General features: G+C 39.7%; 1 protein-coding gene across 2 annotated transcripts in view; it reads left to right on the top strand.

The window, feature by feature from the left end:
- The window catches only part of RPGR (retinitis pigmentosa GTPase regulator), a 163863-nt gene that overhangs the window by 106950 nt on the left and 34634 nt on the right, over window positions 1-22279 (top strand). Inside the window, exons 11-14 of one of the 2 annotated variants that reach the window (XM_089673913.1) lie at window positions 3195-3369; window positions 5715-5815; window positions 10211-10270; window positions 10982-12934. In XM_089673913.1, coding sequence (XP_089530039.1) covers window positions 3195-3369; window positions 5715-5815; window positions 10211-10270; window positions 10982-12907 — 2262 coding nt within the window. In that variant the 3' untranslated portion in view covers window positions 12908-12934. Of the gene's footprint in view, window positions 1-3194; window positions 3370-5714; window positions 5816-10210; window positions 10271-10981; window positions 12935-22279 lie in introns of those variants that run through there. The other variant, XM_089673912.1, reaches the window with a different exon arrangement.

Raw genomic sequence — 22279 nt, 5'->3', positions numbered from 1 at the left:
CAGCACACACACAGATCAGGAGGGTTTTAGGACCATTGACTGAAGGGGTTCTTTATTAAAAGGTTCAAGAAGCAGGTCATTTATCAAATGGGTAAGTGCACAGGACAGTAATTACAGGCACAGCACTGGACAGGTAGTGAGGTGATGGGGCAGTAATAAGGCACAGTAAAAAATAAGTCCAGAATCACAGTGATAGGGATCTGAAGTAGAGCAAGGGTTAATCCACTTGGGTCACAACAAAGTAATATGGCAAAGCAAGGAAATAAGTCCCGGAGGCACAGGACAGCAATCTGAAGTGCAGCACAGGTTAATCCAGTGAGGTCACAGGGTAGCAGTATGGTTTAGCAAGGGACACAGCAAGGGCAAACAGTAACAGGGTACAGCAAGGATTAAGTCAAGAGTTATGGGGTTGAAATCCCAGTTTAGCAGTCCAAGGCACAACAAAGGGGCAAACAGAAGGAAGCAAGATGGCAGTATGGAACATCATAAAAGCCAGGGTCAAAGTGTGGCAATCCAGGGAAAAGCAAAGAGTAATCAGTGGGAGCACATTGTAGCAGTATGGAACCTCAAAGAGCAAGTCCAGGGTCAGAGGGCAGCAATCACAGGTTAGTAATCCAAGGCAGAGCAAAAGATCAATCAGAAGAAACACAGGATAGCTGTATGGAACATCAAAAGAGCAAGTCCATGGATACAGAAAAGGGGATGTCAATGAGACACAAGATGATAAAGAAAAAGTCACGCTAAAGGCATCTGTCACAACCTCCATTGATGGAGTTTCAGGCAGAATGATCCGCAGAGTGTAAGCTTGCAGAGCCCTTTTGGAGAGAGATTTCTGGGTCCTGGGAAAGGTGAGGTCCAGGGAGACCTGCCTGCAGTGTTCCCCAGAAGGGAAGGGTGAGGAGGGCAGAGTGGTACCAGGAAGTGGCTCTTGGATCAAGGAGAACAAAGTTGAAGTCTGGGCATAGGTTTGTGTCTATAAAGATACAGGGGGAAAAGGGTCCACAGAGGGGGAAAAGGGGTTTTAGTATTCAGACAGCAACTCACAGCTATAAGGAACTACAAGTCCCAGCAGTTCCAATCATAGCATACACAGGTGCAGAACAAAATGCACCAGCAGTTTTAATCTCCTTCTTATCTCTCTCTACTAAATTGTACCTTGACTTCACTAGAGACCTCCGCCAAAACCCGCTGCTTCTAGTAAAGGTTATCTGTATAAAATACAAAAACTCCTGTGCTTGCTGCAGAGAGGAACCTCATCTGTAGTCCTCCTGAGTGGGCACAGGAATTCATTGATGAATTATGTGGATCAGTTGACTAAATTACAGACTTCCTTTGAACTAGTTTTCATGTCACAACACCCTTCTAAATTATTGAGTTTAGATATTTCTAATGAAGGCTACTGCTAAGGCTACAGCATACAAAAACATTTTAGACAGCTGAGGGCTTCTAGAAATGTTGCAACAGATTCGGGAAAAAACATTTCTGTACCAGCACAGCTGTGTCCATGTGTTCAAAGCCAGGTCCATAAACATGTGGTGTGGTGTGAAATAATAGAGTAGCTTGTGCAGAATTCTGATCTCCACCCTACTGAATACCTTTGGGATGAATTTGAATGTCAACTGTGAGGCTACCCTTCTTGTCCACAATGACTTCACAAATGCTCTTTTGGCTAAATGGGCTCAAATTCCCACAGACACTCCCCAAAAACCTTGTGGAAGTAACTCCCAGAGAAGTGGAGGATGTCATAGCAGGAAAGTGGGTGAGGGGACACCACAGTAATGACCTGTTTGGAATGGGATGTCCAACAAGCTCATAACCATTCACATGGTTACCAATGAAAGCACATCCCTTGGATCTAAAATTTGCCCACTGACTTGTACGGTAGATTGCCCGGCTTTAAAATTTCACATTGTGGAAAACATAAATTAATTTATATGCATACTTAGAGTGCTCAGTTAAATATATCTGTTTTGAAGGAGTTTTGCAATAAACTAAGGCTACAGGGAATTTCCTCATATTTTATTAATGAATCCTCCACCAAGTCAGCTTGTGAATTGTGGTTTAATGACTTTTAAATTATACTGAAGCTTGTAAAATGTAATCTTTTCCTCTAGGTAAATTGACTTTTGAATATTTTCATAATCCATTAGAACACCTGTTAATTACTCCAGTCACTAGCACAAGGTGAAAGGAGAAACGAAAGATCCATAAGTCATTTTTTGCCTGATATGTCAATGATTTGAACATCCCTCATGATAACCTGTTAATGTAAGAGTGATAAATGGTCTCCATTTATCATTCCTTTCAGAAGGGCAGTGGTAGGCAAAACAAGGTTGTCCTCAGCAAAAGAATGTAAAGAGCTGTCATTCATCACACTACTGTCATTATGTTATAGCTAAACTCCAGACAGATATAAAAGAATGCAGTTCTGAATTTATGAATGCATCTTTTTTTTTCATGCATGCAAGCAGTGTAATTAGCAGAACTCAGACTGTGAGAGCTAGAAGCAGCACAAGGAGACAGTCATTTGTACTGCAGTGCTTCTGTGCTAACAAGGAACATGCTGATACAAGGAGAGAGTAGCTTGACAAAGAGCTGAGCTCATGGAATGCTGCTTCTCCTTCTACTGTCCAATTCAAGGGTGGGTGATTGACAAGACCTGTAAGTGCAACTTATTGAGAAGTTCTCATAAGAAAATAATGAAGAATGTTACATACTGAAAACATACTAAAACCAGACACAGCCAGCCATCTAGCATTTACAGAATGAGGACTGCAATGGCAACCTCAGTGTATCACTAATGACAGTTACTTTAATAGCAGCAGAGTATAATCTGAATTCCTACCTTGCCAAAGAGGACTGTGCTGTGTAGCAGAGCTGTAAATTGCAGGACTGGATGAGCAGAAATACTAATTTAATGTAATAAGGTGTGTGTGTGTGTGTGTGTGTCAAATTGGCGAATACATATTTGGTGGATAAAATAGTTACATATATTTTTACCTTCTGTGTATTTAGCTGTTTGGCTGGACTTCTGAATTGGCAATGAATTATTACTTTTTCACTTATACAAAGTAAATCCAGTTAGTCAATAACCTGATAGAGCTATTTATTATGTTACACAGCATTGTGCTCTTAAACCTTTATGTCTCTGTACCTGAAACAATGTAAGTGTATACTTTTTCTTTTTATTTAAGAAACAAACAGGCGATCCGATCCGTGATTTGACTCGTACATTACCACCTTTAAATGGCAATTTACTGGAATCTTTCTTGCCTGTTACTAGCAAAACTGTTCCACCAGGTCTTCTCAAAGTAAGAAAAGCTAGTACTGAATCCAGTGCCAACGACTCATCAGCAGTTTCAAAGTCTGGTATGCCTTCACTATAATCTTCAGTTTAAGTGACTTCCATTGTTCCTTTTCCAAAACTTTTGTTTGTTTAGAGTAAAGCAGCCCATAGATATAGCGATTTTCTTTCCTTTTACCACAGGTGCAAGAAAAGAAAATCACTCAATTCCCCCATTGGCACAGTCAGTATTGATGGGGGAATCCCTCCCACAGTACTATTGTGTTCTGCCAGAAGGGAGCCTTCCCAGCCAGCAGAACACGATTGCTGCTAGCAGCTTTAGCCGCTAGCGGTAATCACATGTAAAAAATCCAACAGGCTAGTTGTACCCAAGTCAAACAATGGACTGTCCTAACTTAAAAAAAAACAACTTGGAGAAGACTGCCTACAGATCATATTTCTACTTTTGCTGTTGTTGAGAATACATTTTTTTATGTTATATATATATTTTGTAAGACCTTAAAGTAGAACTTCAGTGTGCAGCACTCTATATTTTTATACTTACTCTCCCCAACCACCACTGCTTATTACAGTGGCAAGAAAAAGTATTTGAACCCCTTGGAATTAACTGGTTTCTGCAGTAATGTGCCATCAAATATGATCTGATCCTCATTTAAGTCATAACAATAGACAAATTGTTTGTATACTGATAACACACAAACAATTCTAATTTCTTGTGTCTTTATTGAACACACCCATTAAACATTCATAGAGCTGGAGGAAAAAGTAAGTGAACCCTTGGAGTAATACATGGTTGAACCTCCTTTGCTTTGCTTGCACATACGCAGTGGGCAACCGACTATGAAGCCATAAGCTGTCACAGTTGGGTGCCCACAGTTAAGATGCCGGTTCTGGGGTCAGAGGGTGGCCGGTGAACCGGGCTGGGGTGAGCATCGCTGGATCGAGGGATATGTGAGTGGCAGTTTTTGTAGCTGCTGACTTTATTTATTTATTTTTTTTTTTTTACAGGAGACTGGAGCTCCTGTTTAAGCACATTGTGGTTGTCTATTGTTGTGTTCTATACATTGTTGCCAATGTATAAGACACTACACTGAGCTCCTCTTCCATGTTCCTTACTGCTTTTGTGTAAGTGGGCAACACACATTATCACCTTATACAATAGGGAACCCAAAGTCAACTGTACTCGCTGAAAGATAACACTTCATTTACATATAGAGAGAACAACTTACAGTATACTGCTGTTCCTGGAATTCAGTGTGCAGAGGAGGCAGACTCTTTCTCATCCAGATTAAACTGGTTCCACAGAAGTTGTGGGTGCACATAGAACACAGATGGTGTGAGTTACATCCCCGAAGCCCAGAGGGTGTCATATACAATCCAAGACAGTAATTATGACTTGTGGTGGACTGGGAGTCAGAAAATAGGAAGTATGATTGTTTTAGTGCCTTTCTATGAAAATTTTAAGGCATACACTGGAGTGTGGAAGGGGAGAAAATGACAGAGCAACAAAGTTTTCTACCAAGAGGCAGAAGCAGAATAGGAGAAACGAGTGACTGGAGTTCTACTTTAAAGTGATTATAATTAAAATAATATACTGCTTCTTGTTTAAAGTGCAGGCCTTAAAGGTGTCTTGAACATACTGTACCTTCAACAACCTGCTGAATCCTAGGCCATTCTGACAGGTGAAGCTCTAATACTTTTGCTACATCCCACCCTCCACCAGCTTACTGGCCAGTAGGAATGCCCAAAAGAAATAGAGTGGTCAAACATGAACATTATGAAGAAGTCACAATGGCCAGGGATTCAGTTGTAACAGCAGGGTTTTGAGGGACTGTTGCAGGCATATGCAAACACCTCTAGATGGCTTGGAGTGTATACTTGGCAGCATTTTGTACCTATAGATTTTCTTTAAAGTGGTAATAAACCCTTACATAAGCCCACTTAAAATGACGTTGAAGCAAATATTCCCACATAAGCTGTACCTCTTTATTTGTAGCCCTCCAAAGAACACAACGCAGATCCTATTTCTCAGCTTCCAGGAGGCATAGGAATGGGAATTTGATGTCACACACTCCACAGCACAGAGCTGAGTGTGACCTGACACCTTAGTGGAGAGAATAGACACAACCTCCTCTACACTTCATCACTGGGAAACCTGCGCATTTGAGGCTGTCAATCACCGCCTGTGCACTTGGAAGGGGGGGGGGGGGGGTCACTCACTTATAGATAAAGGCCAGGATTCACATTAGTACAGTTTCTGGGGATATACTTGATTCATTTCAACTGCTTTAATCAAATGAGTAACGTGGAAAAAAAAACCTAAAAAAGCTACACTTTATTTTGTGATATTGTGTAGCTATTTAATGTTGCTTTAATCAAATTTTCCTTTCCTTTTTTTTTTTTTGTGCAGAGGGAAAAAGTCAGAAGGACTTGGTAAAAAGTTTTTCTGCAGATGACTCTGATAATGTGAGCCGGCAGAGTTTTGGGGGTACAACAGATATTTTAAACATGGTATGTAGGCTAAAAAATGACTGTTGTGGTTTAAATTTTGCAATCGAGATACAGTTGAACTAAAGTACACAGATAATAGGCTTTTCTCCTTATGCTTTTTAATTATTATGGTTAAGTGTAGCTATTTTTTTGTATTGTATCCACTGTCTGTGTACGAGGGTGAGTCGTTAATTATCTGCATTTTTTGCTATAATATTCTTTAGGTTGGCTGTACAGATTTCTGCTTACACATGTCGAGATGGCACCTTTGCTTTATCAAATGTTTTACCTTTTTCAATCAGTCTTTTATGCTGCTGGTGCACAGTAGACATGGCCACGCCACTCTCTGTTTGCACCAAAGAAGAACAGCGAACTATGATTTTTTTTTTTTGAAAACTGAAGGTGTAACCAGGAGGTGAATCGAAGGCTTTCATCACAATATGGGGACAGTGTTTTACCCTAGTGAAGTATATACGAATAGATTGGGAGGTTCAAAAACAGTTGAACAAGCAGGATGCCGACACACATCCACTATGGATGACAACATTGGGAAAGTCCATGCCGTGATTAAGACGAAGTGAAAATTAACTGTCGATGAACTGGCACATTATCAGCCAATTAGTCGTGATTCTGCATATGAGATTATTCATAACAGGGTTTGCTTTAATTAAAGTGACACTAAAGCTTTGTTTTTTTTTTTTTAACCATTTCAATACCGTGCAATTTTACACCTTCCTGCCCAGGCCATTTTTCAGGTTTCAGCGCTCTCACACTTTGAATGACAATTGCGCGGTCATACAACATTGTACCCAAACTAAAATTTTATCATTTTCTTCACACAACTAGAGCTTTCTTTTGGTGGTATTTAATCACCGCGGGGGTTTTTATTTTTTGCTAAATTAACAAAAAAAGACCAAAAATTTTGAAAAAAAAACACATTTTTCTTTGTTTCTGTTATAAAAGTTTACAAATAAATAATTGTTCTTCATAAATTTAGGCCAAGATGTATTCTGCTACATGTCTTTGGTGAAAATAACCCAAATTAGGATGTATTATTTAGTTTGTAGGAAAGTTATAGAGTTCACAAACTATGGTATATATCTGAAAATTGATCAATCCTGAAGTACTGACAGCCAATCTAATTTCTTGAGGTCCAAGAATGTCAGAATAGTACAGATATCCCCAAATGACCCCTTTTTGCAGAGTAGACAGTCCGACGTACTTCATAAGAGGCATGGCGAGTTTTTTGAAGTTGTATTTTTTTGTCATAATTTTTCGGAAAATGAAAAAATTAAAAAACTTATTTTCACTATTTTTTTTTTTTACATACTGTCACCAGTGCAGTACAGCGTCATCATATAACTGGCATGGCGGTGAACAGGGACACTGACTGGTGACAGTATGGGGAAAAAAAAAAAATATATATATTTTTTTTAATTTGTTTTAATTTTTTAATTTTTAATTTTTTATTACATTTTTTTTAATTTTTTTTAAGATTTTTTTTTCATATTTTACTATGACCAAAGTAGTACAATGTTACCATAGTAACATTGTACTACTTTGGGGAAGTGATCAGTATTTTTATTTATTTATTTTTTTTACACAATTTGCTTATAGCAAAGAGTTACTTTGCTATAAGCAAGCATTTACCTGAATGAAATCGATTCATTCAGTTTTTTTTGTTTTTTTCTTTGTGCTTAGCTGTGATTTGGTCACAGCTAATCACATGACATGTGCATGTGATTAGCTGTGACCATTCACAGCTAGGCACTAGTATACAATGGATGGCATGAATGAAGCCATCCATTGTATACAACTGTCATGTGACCTGCTGTGATTGGTCACAGCAGGTCACATGGTACCAGCAACGGGAGCCAGTACTCGGATCTGTCATCGGGCGTGTCCGAGGTGCACGGCCGGTGACAGATAGCGCTGCTGCGCCGCTTTGCATTAGCGCAAACTGCGCATGTGCGGGAGCACGCCAAATGGCGTGCACCCGGAATGCAGGAACACTTTTGAAGCCACCAAACGGCTATTGGCCGGGCGGCTAATGGTTAAATAATACTTACCTGCTCTGTGGTTTTACACAGAGCAGCCCAGATCCTCTTCTTTTTGGGTCCCCACTAGCACTCCTGGCTCCTCCCCCTCGAGCAGTGTCCCCAGGGAAAGCTGCACACCCTGGGGGTACCGCTGTGTGCTCTACGTGTCCATAAGACGCTTGGCCCTGTGCCCCACCCCACCCCCGCTCTCTGCTCACTGGCTATGATTGACAGCAGTGAGCGTAAATGGGCTCCAGCTGGTATCTCAGCCATGGGCTGAGGACGAAGAGTCCACAGACAGCAGAGGTTGTCGAGAACATTGCTGGATCGGAGGGGACTCAGGTAAGGATTGGGGAGGGGGCACATGCATAGAATACATGAAGGTAAAAACCCTTCAGCCTTTAGAACCACTTTAAGTTTGTGCAAGATGGGTCCCAAAACAGCTCACCGAATAGCACAAGTACTGTCATTTGCCCATCTGTTAACGTTTGCTGGACTGCTAACAAAGATGAAGTTTATTTGAAAAGAAAAGTTGATGAAAATGTAACATGGATCCATCACTTTTTGAAACAGAAATTCCAGAGTATGGAATGAAAGCACGTGTAATCAAAAGTCAAAAAGAAATTCAAACCTCAAACCTCTGCAGGAAAAGTGATGCTCACAGTTTTTGGGACTCACAAGGGTCAATTTTTGGAAAATTATTTGGAGAATGTCTCAACAGTAAACCATGCACGTTACAGTGAGCTCCTGTGTGACAATCTGAAACCTGCAATTCAAACCAAACACCAAGACCTACTGTTGAAGGTATCAGGGCATCCTGCATATGGTCCAGATCTCGCTCCCTCACATTACCATCTGTTTGGTCCACTTAATTATGCCTTAAAAGGTTGTCTATTTGCCACAGACCAACAGGTGCACGAAGCTGTGCAGACATGACAAACCAAAAACATTTTTTTTTTTTTTTAGTGTATATACAAGTTTGTTAAACAACAAAACAAGCATTTTGAAAAGCAAGGGGACTATGATATAACTATACTGTTGTTCTAATAAATTGTAGAAATAGAGTGCAGATAATTACTGACTCACCCTCGTATCTTGTGTAATTGACAGTGGTACATTACACATTTTATACTTGGAAGTAAGTACTTTTTTTTTTTTTTTTTGGTGGTTTAATCCAGAATAATTTATATACTGATTTTTTTAATTGTGTCTCGTTTTTTATTATTTTGGAATCTTTCTCATCTAAACCTTGACTCATTTAAATATTTGGGTGTTTATTTCCTTTATATATATTACAATATTTCACTTCAGGTTTTACTGCACCCCATTGTGAGTAGTATTTATTAGATTTTTCAAAAATAATTATCTGAGTATTATGTTGTACTGTAGATGGAGCCCCTAATAAAGGCTATGTATTTTTTGCATTCCTTTGAGGAATGGCAATATATCCTACTTTAGCTGAATTTATAATAAAGGTCACATTTAAACATACTTGGATTTTAGGATTGTCCAAGGCCAAAAACTGTTGAGTCTCCTCTTGATATACAGTGTGATTCATAAAGGATGGTGCAAAAGTAAAGCTTTATATAACAGAATGAACCTAACACAACTGTATTAACATGAAAAGACACATTACCAGCAAATTTATATCTCTGCACTACAAATGTTCGATGTGAGCCCCCATTGGTGACACAGTATGATTGCTGTTTAGCATTGTTATCATGCTTGCTATAGGTTTTTACTTTTGCTCCATGACGATATTGGTAAATGGCCAATTGTTAAAAATAAGGCAACAGATCTCAAGTTATTGTTTGATTGTTTATGTCATCATCATCAGAGTCATAGTGTAGTACTGTGTACACAAAATGGCCAAATCAAAGCAAGAGAAGGCTTTTTGGCTTGCGATTTGCATGAAAAAGGGCAGTTGCCATGCAAGAAAGAAAGATTTGCCAATATCACTCTGATATTTGCGATCCTCAGACCTAATACCCTGTGACTTCTTTCTTTGGGGGTACACCAAATACTTTGTTCAGGAACTGAACAACCTGAGACAATGTATCCCAGAAGCAGTGGAGTCAATATCCAGGGACACGCTGACACAAGTCTGGACAGAACTAGTATACTGTCTCGACAACTGTTGTGTCACCAGCGGGGTTCACATTGAACATTTGTAGTACATAGGAAAAACCTGGACAGTTAATGTGTCTTTCCATGTTAATACAGTTGTGTCAGGTTAATTCCATTATGAATAAATCCACTTTACTTTTACACCATCTTTTTTTAATCACACTGTATATTATTGAATCACATGTTTATATTTGTCTCTTAGCTGTGCTTTATACAACAGTTTATTAAAGAATTATTTTCTCTGTTTTAGACCCATGCCATAAGCACAACGCCTGATGGCAGTACTTTCTCTCCAGTTCAGAAAAGAAAGGTAGGTGACATTCTCTCAGTTATTACATGCCTTTAGGTTTTAAAATTAAAGATTGTAAAAATAATGGTGTCAGTCGTCTGTGTTTGATATTTGCTAAAGTTATGGTAACAATTTAGTTCCTCTCCTTTAGGAATCCCGTTTGAATCCTTAGCATCACTTGCAGATGTTATTCATAGAATCCGTTAGAGTTCTGCTTTTACTTTCCTATCTACAATGTAAAGATTTATAGCAGGAATCTTCACTGGTTCCTAGACAGATTTCAGAAATATTGTTTTTCTTCAAAGGTGATGTGCAATATTGGTTAAAATAACTTTTTGTTTTAAAAAACATAATCCTTAAATGCAAAGCTTTTTTTTTAAGTATTTACAACAAGAACATGCCCATCATCACAACAGACAATCTGAGAATTACAATAAAAGTTCTTGCATCACACTCAAGTTGATACAGTTCCATGCAACTGTAAGCATACCTTGTGACAATGTTAAAAATTACTGAACTTCTTCAATTTCCCAAATTTTAGGGTTATTTTGTTTCACTGTTTCCATCTGCATGTGAATGCTTTGTCAATTTTTTGCATGTCTGTTTTTTTTTCTTTACTTGTTTTTCTTTGTCTCATTCTTTACTTGTGTGTTGCTTGCTCTTGCATTTTGTTTCATCATTTTTTTACTCTTTCCATTCTTTCTTCATTGTTTTGCCTCTCTGGTGGAGTAGAAGAACATTAAAAATGTGGAACTGAAAGCTGATGGTAAGGTCAAGACGAAGGAGAGCAGCAGATCTCTTTCATCACTGCCTTTTCAGAGCAAGTCAATCAGTTCCAACAGCGAGGAATCTGAAATTACTAGAGCAGAGACCCATGCACACACTATGAAAAGAAGTATCCAAGATAAATTTCGAAAAGCCTCAGAAGCTGGCAAATCAAAGTATGTTGCCAGTCAAGAGCAATTCAGTTCATTGGAAAAAGATAGTACAGAGAAAGAAACTAATGTAAGCCATTCTAAGGCCCAAAAGAGAGCTAAGAAGCAAAAATCAAAGAATAGTATGGAAGATATGACAAAGAGTAAGGCTGGTGCTACATCATTTGTAAGTAGTGAACCAGTTAGCGTAACAAAATCCAAAAACAATAAACAATATCATAAGACCCCCAGAATAATCCGTGTCCAAAGCCATGAAAGTATTAGTGGACAGCAAATGGCCAGTGGTCGAAATGGGTATAATTTTGCTTGTAAAAGTGAAAATACATCATCCTCTTCTTCCAGCTCAGACAATTTGACAGATCAGAAATTTAGAAATGGTGTTTCTTTAATAAAAGATTTTTCAAGCCAACTTAGTGAGAATGAATCACAATTGAATAGTAAAAAATCTAAGGGTGACAGAGTAGAGTGTTTTAAGAAAGACAAGCATAGTGATAGCAGTACCGAGCATTCAAATGAACACAGAATACCTACATATTATAGTAAGAAAAAAGAAGGTAAAATACTTGTTAAACAAAAGAGTGTAGAAGATTCTGTCTTGAAAAATATTAAAATGGCAGAATCAAGCAAGAAGGAAGAAGACAGTGAAAATAAAGAAAGCGGCCTGACAGAAGAAGATGATGATGAAGTTGCTGATGTGGAAGGAAAAGAGGAACAGGAAGATGGCGAAAAAGAAACCATGGACAAATATAAAAGAAAAAAAGTAGAAGCCACCGATGAAGCAGAAGAGGAAGAAGTAGAGGAGGAAGAAGATGAAAAAGATGAAGATACAGGGGAAGAAAATGCAGGAGTGGCAAAAGAGGAAAAAAAAGTAGATGAAGCAGAAGTTGAGGAAGAAGCAGAAGAAAGTGAAGATGAGGGGAAGGAGGACGAAGAAGAAGAGGGGGAAAATGAGGAGGAAGCCAAAGAAGATGGAAAAGAGGAGGAAGGAGAAAGGGAAAATGAGGAGGAAGAGGACGCAGAAACAGGAGTAAATGAGGAGGAGGTATCTGAAAAAGAGGAGGAGGAAGCTGAAGAAGAGGAAAATGAGGAGGAGGAAGTGGAAAAAGAAGAAAATGAGGAGGAGGAGGAAGCTGAAGGAGAGGAAAATGAGGAGGAGGAAGCTGAAGGAGAGGAAAATGAGGAGGAAGAGGAAGCTGAAGGGGAGGAAAATGAGGAGGAGGAGGAAGAGGAGGCTGAAGGAGAGGAAAATGAGGAAGAGGAAAATGAGGAGGAGGAAGCTGAAGAAGAAGAAGAAAATGAGGAGGAGGAGGAAATAGCAGAAGGAGAAAATGAAGAGGAAACCGAAGATGAGGAGGAGGAAGAAGAAGACGAAGATGTGGAGGAGGAGGAAGAAGGAGAGGATGAGGAGGATGATGATGAGGAGCAAGATGATGAAGAAGAGGAGGAAGAAGAAAAAGATAAAGAAAATTTAAAGAAAAACAAAGACAAAAAAACAGAAAAGGGAAAAGGGGAGATAGAGAAGAAGGCCAATGAGAAGAAAAATCAATCCAGTAAAACTACAAAACAAACTGGTAAGCAAAAAAAGAATGTTAAAAATATTAGGAAACATGACCTTGAGGAATATGAATCTACAAAATCAGAAAAGTCTGCAAAATTGAAGAATCTGGACCCCTCAACCCAGTTTTGGGACAATATTTTACCACAATATTTGACACTAAAATAATGTTGACATTAGTTCTTTTAATATGTGGTAAGCGTCATTTTAAATTGCTTAATTGTTTACAATTAGTAAATGTCATAAAGCTATTAAATATAGTTTTATGAAGAGGTAGACATAGGTTTGAACTTCTATACAGTATATGTTGATACAGTGTAAATAGCATTTCTTCTGCCATATGCAGCATATATACTGCATGTATAAATAGTGCAGGAACCTTTTCAAAAACACAGTGACTTTGAAAAGTGTTTCTGCACTGTTTTGATGTGACTTTGATGCGAATTAGGTGCCAGAGAGTGCCAAAGTCGCATCAAAGTAACACTCAATACTTTCGTATTGGGCAAAAAGAACACAAAACGAATAAAAACGAAATACTTGCATTTTTGGTTTGGTTCCATTGAAGTCTGTTGCACCAAAAATGCAATCTGCGGCGGTAAAAAAGTCCCTTGCCTATTCCAAAAAAGCAGCAGCTGAAAACGCATAGATGTGAACGTGTCCCATAGGAAAGCATGTTAAATGGACAGTAGTGCGTTTCTGCAAAACACACAAAAAAATGCATAGGTGTGAACCAGGCGTAAGGCCTCATGCACGTGGTGCTTAAAAGATCAGGTTTTTTTTTTTTTTAAAGTCTTTTTTTTCTTTGTTAAGCCTGTAAAAGCACCGCTATGCTGGCCTATGTGGCCATGCATACATAAACATTTACAGGTGTATTTGAAAAGAAGCATTTACAGGCAGAAAAAAAAATGCTCTGAAGGCATGTCCTAAGAGGAGCTTTAGAGCAAAGAAACACATGTAAATGTGTCTAAATGTAAATATATTCCAATGCCCAGAATAAAATCATATTCTAGCCAGTAAAATTCATTTATGGTCAAACACCATACGTGCGCAAGTGTGCATGCATATTGTAACATTAGAGGCAATCTGTCTGCTAAATTCTGGTAGAAAAAAATGCTGCTTATTTTCATAAGCCCATGTGCTTGAGGCCTTAAACAGACCTATGTGTCATAATACAGAATATATTAAAAAAAATGTAATGCTGCTGGAAATATCTTCCATTTTTTTTTAAAAAAGCAGTTGCTCCTGCTTATATACAGTGTGCCAATAACTGTACGTACTTTATTTGCACATTACTTAAAGTGGAATTCCAGCTTACACCTCAACTAGCCTTTAACCCCTTTACAACTGGGAAACACATTTATGTGACGTCCAGGAAGTGAGCTTTAATCCTGGGCATATGTGTTCCTCTGTTTGTGCTGGAAGTGCGCTCCCAGCACTGAGACCAAGCTGTCTATGACCACTCCTGGTTTTTACTAAAAATCAAAAACTCTTGATTACATAATTGCTGTGATAGCCTGTGATTGGCAATCACAGTGATTATTCATTCTGTAGCCTGTACCTGTGTTGTTTCTCCTTTTTAAAGAGGAGAAACAATAGTCTTATCCTCTAGTGAGGTGGAAAAGATACAATGTATCTTTTCCTCCTTGGTAGAGTAGAAGACTGTTATGCCTCTTTCACAAGAAGAGTCCGATCACGTTTGCCTGTCATTTTTTCAGGCGAACCTGATCGGACAGTCCATTCACCCCTATGGACCGGAAGTTGTAATTGGATTTTTACAGACTTATCCGTTTACAACCGACTACCTCCGATCCTATCCAGTCTGCTAAAAAAAAATTAGAAAGGGATCTGTCCTCCTCTGTCTAGGCAGAACGGATCCACCAGTTTACACCCAGTCGCCCATAAAGCAGAGTGGGCACTGTCTGTGTCCGCTTTGCATAAACTGAGCAGACATGGACCTCTCATCTGCCCGATCTGCTTTAATCAAATCTGAGTTCACCCTGTGTGCCCTTCCTTAAAAAAAAAATCTGTTTAAAAAATGTTTTTAACTAGTTCAGTTAATATAAGTGTCACTGTTAGTGTCAGTTACTGTTAGTAGCAGTGTTGGTTTCAGTTAGTGGTAGTGTTAGGGTCAGTGTGTTTTAGGTATGGGAAAAAAGGCATTTATATTTGTGTCAATGTATTTAGGTAGGACAAAAAAACGCAAAATGCATACTATTGTTTCTTGTCCGTACTATGAGTACAAAGAACAAATAACACACACATATCACCACGAATGTCAGCAGTAGGAGAATTTATCTTGCAGATCTTTTTTTTTTATTTTGGTTATGACAATGGCATTAAAATATAAGGCTGCATTTGAAAAAATTATGTTGTGTTGGGCCAGTTTTCCATGTCAAAGTTGCAAAGTTGGATCTGGGTGTTGTTTGTTTTGACCTTGGTCATGAAGGGGTTAAACTGCCTCCGCCCCCCCCCCCCCCCAAACACCTATGCTAATTAAGCTGCTTAGGAAAGATTTACCTGACTGCAGGGGAGAGGAGGGAGCTCAAAAAATGAATGGATCATTGAAGCCTTTGAGTGACTTCATTGCTCCGGACTTTACTTGCCATTGGGGCACCCTCTCCTCTCTGGCCACTGGCTTACAGGACAGATCACATGACTTGACCATTCGTACACGTTAGGTGTTTGGAAGGGTATGGAAGCAATTTTAAAGCAAGTTAGGTGTAAGCTGGAATTCCACTTTAAAACACTAGTTCTGCTTTAATAGGGTGTTGATGGGGTGTATTTTATTTAATGCTTGTTATCCGTTGTCAATCTGCTAAAACGTGCAAACAAACCCTATTACTTGGGGGAAGTTGTACACCCATTTGCAAAGTCAATGTTAGTGGGGTTATTCTTCATTTTGTTTACTGATTTTTTTTTTTTTCTTTGTAAAATTCTTTTTATTACCAATTTTGCATATGACATACAAAATAACAGTACCAACCTATGACTACAGGCACACAACAAACCAAGTAGCCATACAAAAGAGGAAGCCATACCTGTGATTTACAGTGAACGCCAGAATATACAGTGGTTCTAAAACGTCTACACACCCGTTAATATGTCAGGTTTCTGTGATGTAAAAAATGAGAAAAAGGTAAATCATTTCAGAACTTTTTCCTCCTTTAATGTAACCTATAAGCTGACCACTGATGAATAAAAACAAACAAGGGCACACTCTCATCGTGCATTACCGTGGTATAACATGTAATTTATTAAATAGAAAGGATGTATACTCACAAACCAACGTGATAATGGGCAGTATAGGTGATCCACAAAAACAGTCGCAATGCAACTGTGTCTAATGATGCGGATAAGCTGACGCGTTTCGGGAGTTAAACCCCCTTCCTCAGAGCCCTGAGGATGGGGGTTTAACTCACGAAACACGGTTGGCATTTGACAATTCCTTGGTTTGCATGAAGATTGGAGCGCTGGTTTCGTTTGTTTTTCTTTTGGAGTAACCTATAAGCTGTACAACTCAGTTTACCAAAAAATTTAAAACTTTTAGGTGGAGGGAAGTAAAAATATAAAACTAAAATAATATGGTTGCATAAGTCTGCACACCCTTAAACTAATACTTTGTTGAAGCACCTTTTGATTTTATTTCAGCAGTCTTTTTGGGTATGAGTTTATCAGCATGTCACATCTAGACTTGGCATTATTTTCTCACTCTTGGCATCTCCTGTGCACAGCCCTCTTCAGATCACCCCACAGATTTTCAATTGGATTCAGGTCTGGGCTCTGGCTGGGCCATTCCAAAACTTTAATCTTCTTCTGGTGAAGCCATTCCTTTATTGATGTGGATGTATGCTTTGGGTAGTTGTCATGCTGAAAGTTGAAGTTCCTCTTCATGTTCAGCTTTCTAGCAGAAGCCTGAAGGTTTTGTGCCAATATTGACTGGTATTTGGAACTGTTTATAATTCCCTCTAGTTCCAGCTAAAGAAACACAGCCTCAAAGGATGATGCTGTCATCTCCATGCTTCACTGTGGGTATGGTGCTCTTTTGGTGATGTGCAGTGTTGTTTTTGCACCAAACCTATCTTTTGGAATTATGGCCAAAAAGTTCAACCTTGTTTTCATCAGACCATAACACATTTTCTCACATGCTTTTGGGAGACTTCAGATGTATTTTTGCAAAATTTAGCCAGGCTTGGATGTTTTTCTTCATAAGAAAAGGCTTCCTTCTTGCCACTCTACCCCATAGCCCACACATAAGAATACAGGAGATTGTTGTCACATGTACCACACAGCCAGTACTTGCCAGATATTCCTGCAGCTCCTTTAATGTTGCTGTAGGCCTCTTGGCAGCCTCCCTGATCAGTTTTCTTCTCGTTTTCATCAATTTTGGAGGGACGTCCAGTTCTTGGTAATGTCACTGTTGCACCATATTTTCTTCACTTGATGGCTGTCTTCATTGTGTTCCATGGCATATCTAATGCCTTGGAACTTCTTTTGTACCCTTCTCCTGACTGATACCTTTTAACAATGAGATCCCTCTGATGCTTTTTAAGCTCTCTGTGGACCATGGCTTTTGCTGTAGGATGCGACTAAGAAAATGTCAGGAAAGACCTACTAGAACAGCTGAATTTTATTTGGGGTTAATCAAAGGCACTTTAAATGATAACAGGTGTGACGGGGGGTGGAGGGGCCAGAACATGCTGCCGTGAGGCCGTATGTGTTTGGAGCTCCGGACACCTAACGCTGGAGGAGTGGATCACTGCCTGGATCACAGCCTGCATGCAGCCACTAGCTTCTGCCTCGTGAAGTGGGAAGACCGCTCAGGATCTCTGTGGGATCTTGTGCTGGGGATGTGGAGGTGACAGCTGTAGAGCCGGGATTTAGGAGAGAGCCGGAGTCTGGTCTGTAAAGGACTCTCTATCCCTAAGAAACTGGGACTGGTGAGCAGGAGTGCGGCAGGTGGAGACGGTCTGGGAGCCTGCGCTCAGATGCCTGGGTGAGTCTGAAGAGCAGGACCCGGCGGATGAGGGGGTTGAGCACAGAGGGTTAGTGTCCCCCCTACTCCCAGGGAAACATCACTGGGAAACTGAAGACCCTGAAACTCTTCACTGAGACCCACTTAAATGACCCCCCCAGAGGAATAAGGGTATATACAGGACAGAGGATTGGAGACCTGCTGAATACAGGAGATAGCTACAAAGAGTTACAAGATGGCTGCCTATGTACCTGGAGCACGGTCGGGGATAGTGAGTTGCCGTGCTTCATGGCAGCACATTTAAATGTTTATTAATATAGAAGGTCTGGGAGTGAAAATTTGAAACCTGGAACAGTGGAGGGGCAAGGAACCGACATATACCAGGAGTTCTCAGTGAAAGGTAGAACTTTTGTATGTCTTGTTGTCCCTAAAGTCGCCCAGCTGGAGCCATAGACCGTATAGAAAAATAGTATAAATAGGAACTAAATAGGTATGAAGAGCAGATCAGTGAAGGGGGGGGGGCTCTAAAACCTCCCAACAGAGTGCAAATGTTAGCACAATTGAAAAATACATCCATCCACAGGAGAATAGCCTGGAAAAAAAAATTTGGGATAAAAAGCAAGAAGGAAGTAGAAATTCGGTTGTAGATTGATCTAGACTGTCATTTGGGGCCCAGGCGGGGAACCAGATTAAAGAATCGATAAATGTGGTACTAAGCGGCATGGAAAATCAAGGAGCTTCATTAAAATTACCCACAAAGAATGAGATAGCGGAAATGTTTGTGAAATTGGAGTTATCCATGAAAAACCAGCTGGGGGGGGCTACACAATGACTTGGGCCATATACTAGGGTGAGTGGAAGAAGTAGAGGAGACTATGAAGGCACAAGCTCAATTTAGAAATGCAGGTGGAGGGGATGCATAGGGAACAGAAAATGCTCTCATATAAACTAGAGGACCAAGAGAATCGTGATAGAAGAAGTAATTTAAGAATTTGGTGTCTACCAGAAGAAGAGGAAGGAGAGGACATACGGGATAAAATTAAAGTGTTCAATCCATTACTGAGAAAACCAATGACAGATCATCTGAAAGTTGAGAGAGTGCATTAAGCGGCCACAAGGAGTGTCTGGAAAGTGATAGTCCAATTCCACTATTATGAAGAAAGATAAAAAAATTTGGAAAAGTCTGCATGATAACTCCAAAATAACATACGAGGAAAGTTGCATATTTTTGCTGACATTGCAAAAGAGACTCTAGCCAGAAGAAGAACCTTGAAACCGTTGCTAGATCAGATTAGAGGAAAAAAGTTTGATATAACTGTTGCTTTCCAGCATGCCTGATCAGTTGGAAAGACGAAAAATCTGCAAGGTTGAGGTTCCCAGAAGATTTGATTGACTTTTGTGAAAAACTAGACTTACAGAAAATGGACCTTGAAGGGTGGTCAAAGGGACCTTCAGAGAGTGGGGGGCAGAGGAAAGAAAGGTGGCAGCGGGTATCTAGGAAGGAAAAAGAAAAAGTAGGGTGGGGGGTCGGGGGAATTTGGAGGGGGAGGAGGAGTTTTCCTTTTTTTTCTCCTCTCTCCCTGTCCCTCACCCCCCCCCCCCCCCCCTTCGCTCCTCCAGCTGTGCCATGTCTCCTTTGCCCTCGACCCTCTTCCTCCCGGTGTAAGATCAGGGGAGAAGGGGGTGGGGGGAACTTTGATGTGGTGGGTTGCCCGGAGGCAAACCACACAGTCAAACTCAGAATCAGCCAATGGCATGAACTAGGGATCAGAGTGGGCGTGTGTGGTTTGAGCCTCACCCTAAAATAGGAATCTCGAGTGGGGAAAATCCACGACAGATTCCAGGACAATGCGTAGGCCAGGTGGGTTTTAGGGGTAAGATAACTAGGGGGAGAGGAGGGTGAAGGGGGGGTGCAATGGGGGGGAAGGGAGAACATCCATATCCTAAATTGTCTGTATCTGTTCCTTCCTGAAGGAAAGCTAGTATGATACTGTAACAACAGTAGAAATGAGTTTGATTAAGTTTATGACCTACAACATGAAAGGGTTAAACTCCTCAACAAAAAGACATAAGATACTCAGGGAAATCCATCAACACTCCATGGAAGTAGTGTTTCTTCAAGAGACACATATAACCCATGATACAAATGTCAAATTATATTCATAGTATTATTCAGTATGGTACTATGCTGACTCACCAGTCAAAGGGACCAAAGGAGTATCAATTGGACTCAAAAAATGTTGGCTTTTCCCTGGAGGTTAGATTGGAGGACCCTTAGGGTCGTTTTCCATTCCTGAGGGGAAAATTACAAGGACAGGAATATACATTAGCTAATATCTACTGTCCAAATAAAAACCCAGTGACATTTTTAGAGCGTGTGTTAAGGTAACTCTCTGAATTCAGAAAGGGAAGTCTGGTCGTGGCTGGAGATTTCAATTTATGTCTGGACCCTCAGTTGGATACGTCATCAGGTACACAGAGAGAGGGGGGTAGGAAATTGAAATAATTGAAGAGGTTACTATATCAATACCAATTGTCAGATGCTTGGAGAATGAAACATCCAAGAAAAAGAGATTACCTTCTCTCATATGCATGGTTCGTATTCAAGACTGGACTATATAATGATTGAGCATAGACAGTTGGAGTTGTTGGTCAGTTCCAACATAGAGGTCATGTCCATTTCTAATCACGATGAGACTACAAGTAGGAGTTGACCAGGATAAAATAACTATGTTGAGATTTAATGAGATGCTTATACAGGACCCTGAAATAGAGAAAAGGTTAAGGCTGGAAATTGAGCAATTTTTTTAGCTCAATGAGACTGAGGATTTGGTGGCCACAGTCTGGGAGGCACATAAAGCATATATCAGGGGAAAATTGATTTTGATAGGTACAGAAAAAAAGAAAGAACAAGGGAAAAAATAAAGGTGGTGACGGAAGAGCTTTATAAGTTGGAACAGTTACATAAAAAGAAGATAGGAATAGACGTATATCTGAAGATAATCTTTAAGAGAGATGAGTTAAAAGATCTTATGGAACACAAGTCGAGGAGGATACTTAATAGAGTCTCAAAAGAAAGATACCAGTGGGGGAATAGACCCGAAAAATATTTAATGAGGAGGTTGAAGGAAAAGAGATCCAAAAATTTTATAGAAAAAGTTAAAGATGAGAAAGGAGAAATCGTAGATGCCACTACTGATATCGCTAACAGGTTCCAAAAATATATAATATTAAAAAGAAAAGAATTAGGCAGAAATGTTTGTGAGGTGGAGCTGCCAAGATTAGCAGAAGAAAAATTAGAAGCCCTTGAGAGAACTATTAGCCCGGAGGAAGTTAATTTAGCCTTAAAAAACATAGCCGGTGGAAAAAGCCCAGGTCCGGATGGATATGCCGTGGGATATTTTTAAAAAATTAGAGATCTTCTTGTCCCTAAAATGTGTAGCTATGTGAATGCACTCAGGGAGGGGTTGGAAATGAGGGAGGAGTCATTGCAAGCTTATATAGCTATAATTTTTAAAGAAGGGAAGGATAGCTCACAGTATGCCAGTTATAGGCCCATATCCTTATTAAACATTAATACAAAATTATATGCTAAGCTGTTTGCAACGAGACTGCAGGAGCTGATGCCGGAATGGGTACACCTGGATCAGGTGGGCATCATTCCTGGAAGAGAAGGAAGGGACCAGTGGTGTGAAATCTTAGATCCTCTTGCAAGGAGTTAAGAGAGAGAACGTGTCGGCAATACTCCTATCAATTGATGCCAAAAAGGCCTTTGATATGGTTAATTGGAGATTTATGTTTGAATAGGAATAGGGCCTAAAATGGATAAAAGGGTTGTATAATAGTCCGTCAGCGGTGGTTAAGGTCAGTGGATCCCTCTCCCAGTTTTTTAGAATTTACAGAGGCATTAGACAAGGATGCCTCCTTTCTTGTTATTTGTACTGTCCTTGGAACCCGTCCTGGCGGGGTTAAGGCAGTGTGTAGATATTGCAGGAATAAAGATAGGGGATGTGGAGTATAAGATGGCAGCATACACAGCTTATATGCTGTTCTATATTTTTAACCCTAGAATAACATTGCCTAACCTAATGAGAGCATTAAAGCAGTAAGGTGAGCTATCAGATTTGAAAATAAATCTGGCAAAGTCAGAAATTTTAAATATCAATCTCTCACTGTCAGAGAAGCTGAGTTTACAAAAAGAGATCCCATTTATTTGGAGGGAAAAGGAAATAGGCTATTTGGGAGTAAAATTAACTCCCTCAATAAAATGCCTATATCAGGCAAACTATATTCCATTAATAAATGAAATTAAGGATGAGCTGGGGAGACTTACAAAGGGAGGAGCCTCTTGGATAGGTCATATAAATTTGATAAAGATGGTGATAGTGCCAAAAATTCTGTATAAGTTCCACATGCTCCCGGTACTCCTTCTAGGGTTTTTCATTGGGATAATAAAGAAGATGATACTCCAGTTTATATGGGTAAATAAGAAACCGAGAATCAGTTATTAGATTTTGAGCAGGGAAAAAGGGAATGGGGGTTTGGACTTACTCAATGTGAGGAATTAT

The sequence above is a fragment of the Staurois parvus genome, unplaced genomic scaffold (genome assembly GCF_062004578.1).
Source record: "Staurois parvus isolate SC_StPar_1 unplaced genomic scaffold, SC_StPar_1.0 ptg000145l, whole genome shotgun sequence".
In the NCBI taxonomy this organism is placed as follows: Eukaryota; Metazoa; Chordata; class Amphibia; order Anura; family Ranidae; genus Staurois; species Staurois parvus.
Note: the sequence above shows the minus strand (reverse complement) of the source record. Positions and strands in the feature narration are given on the sequence as shown.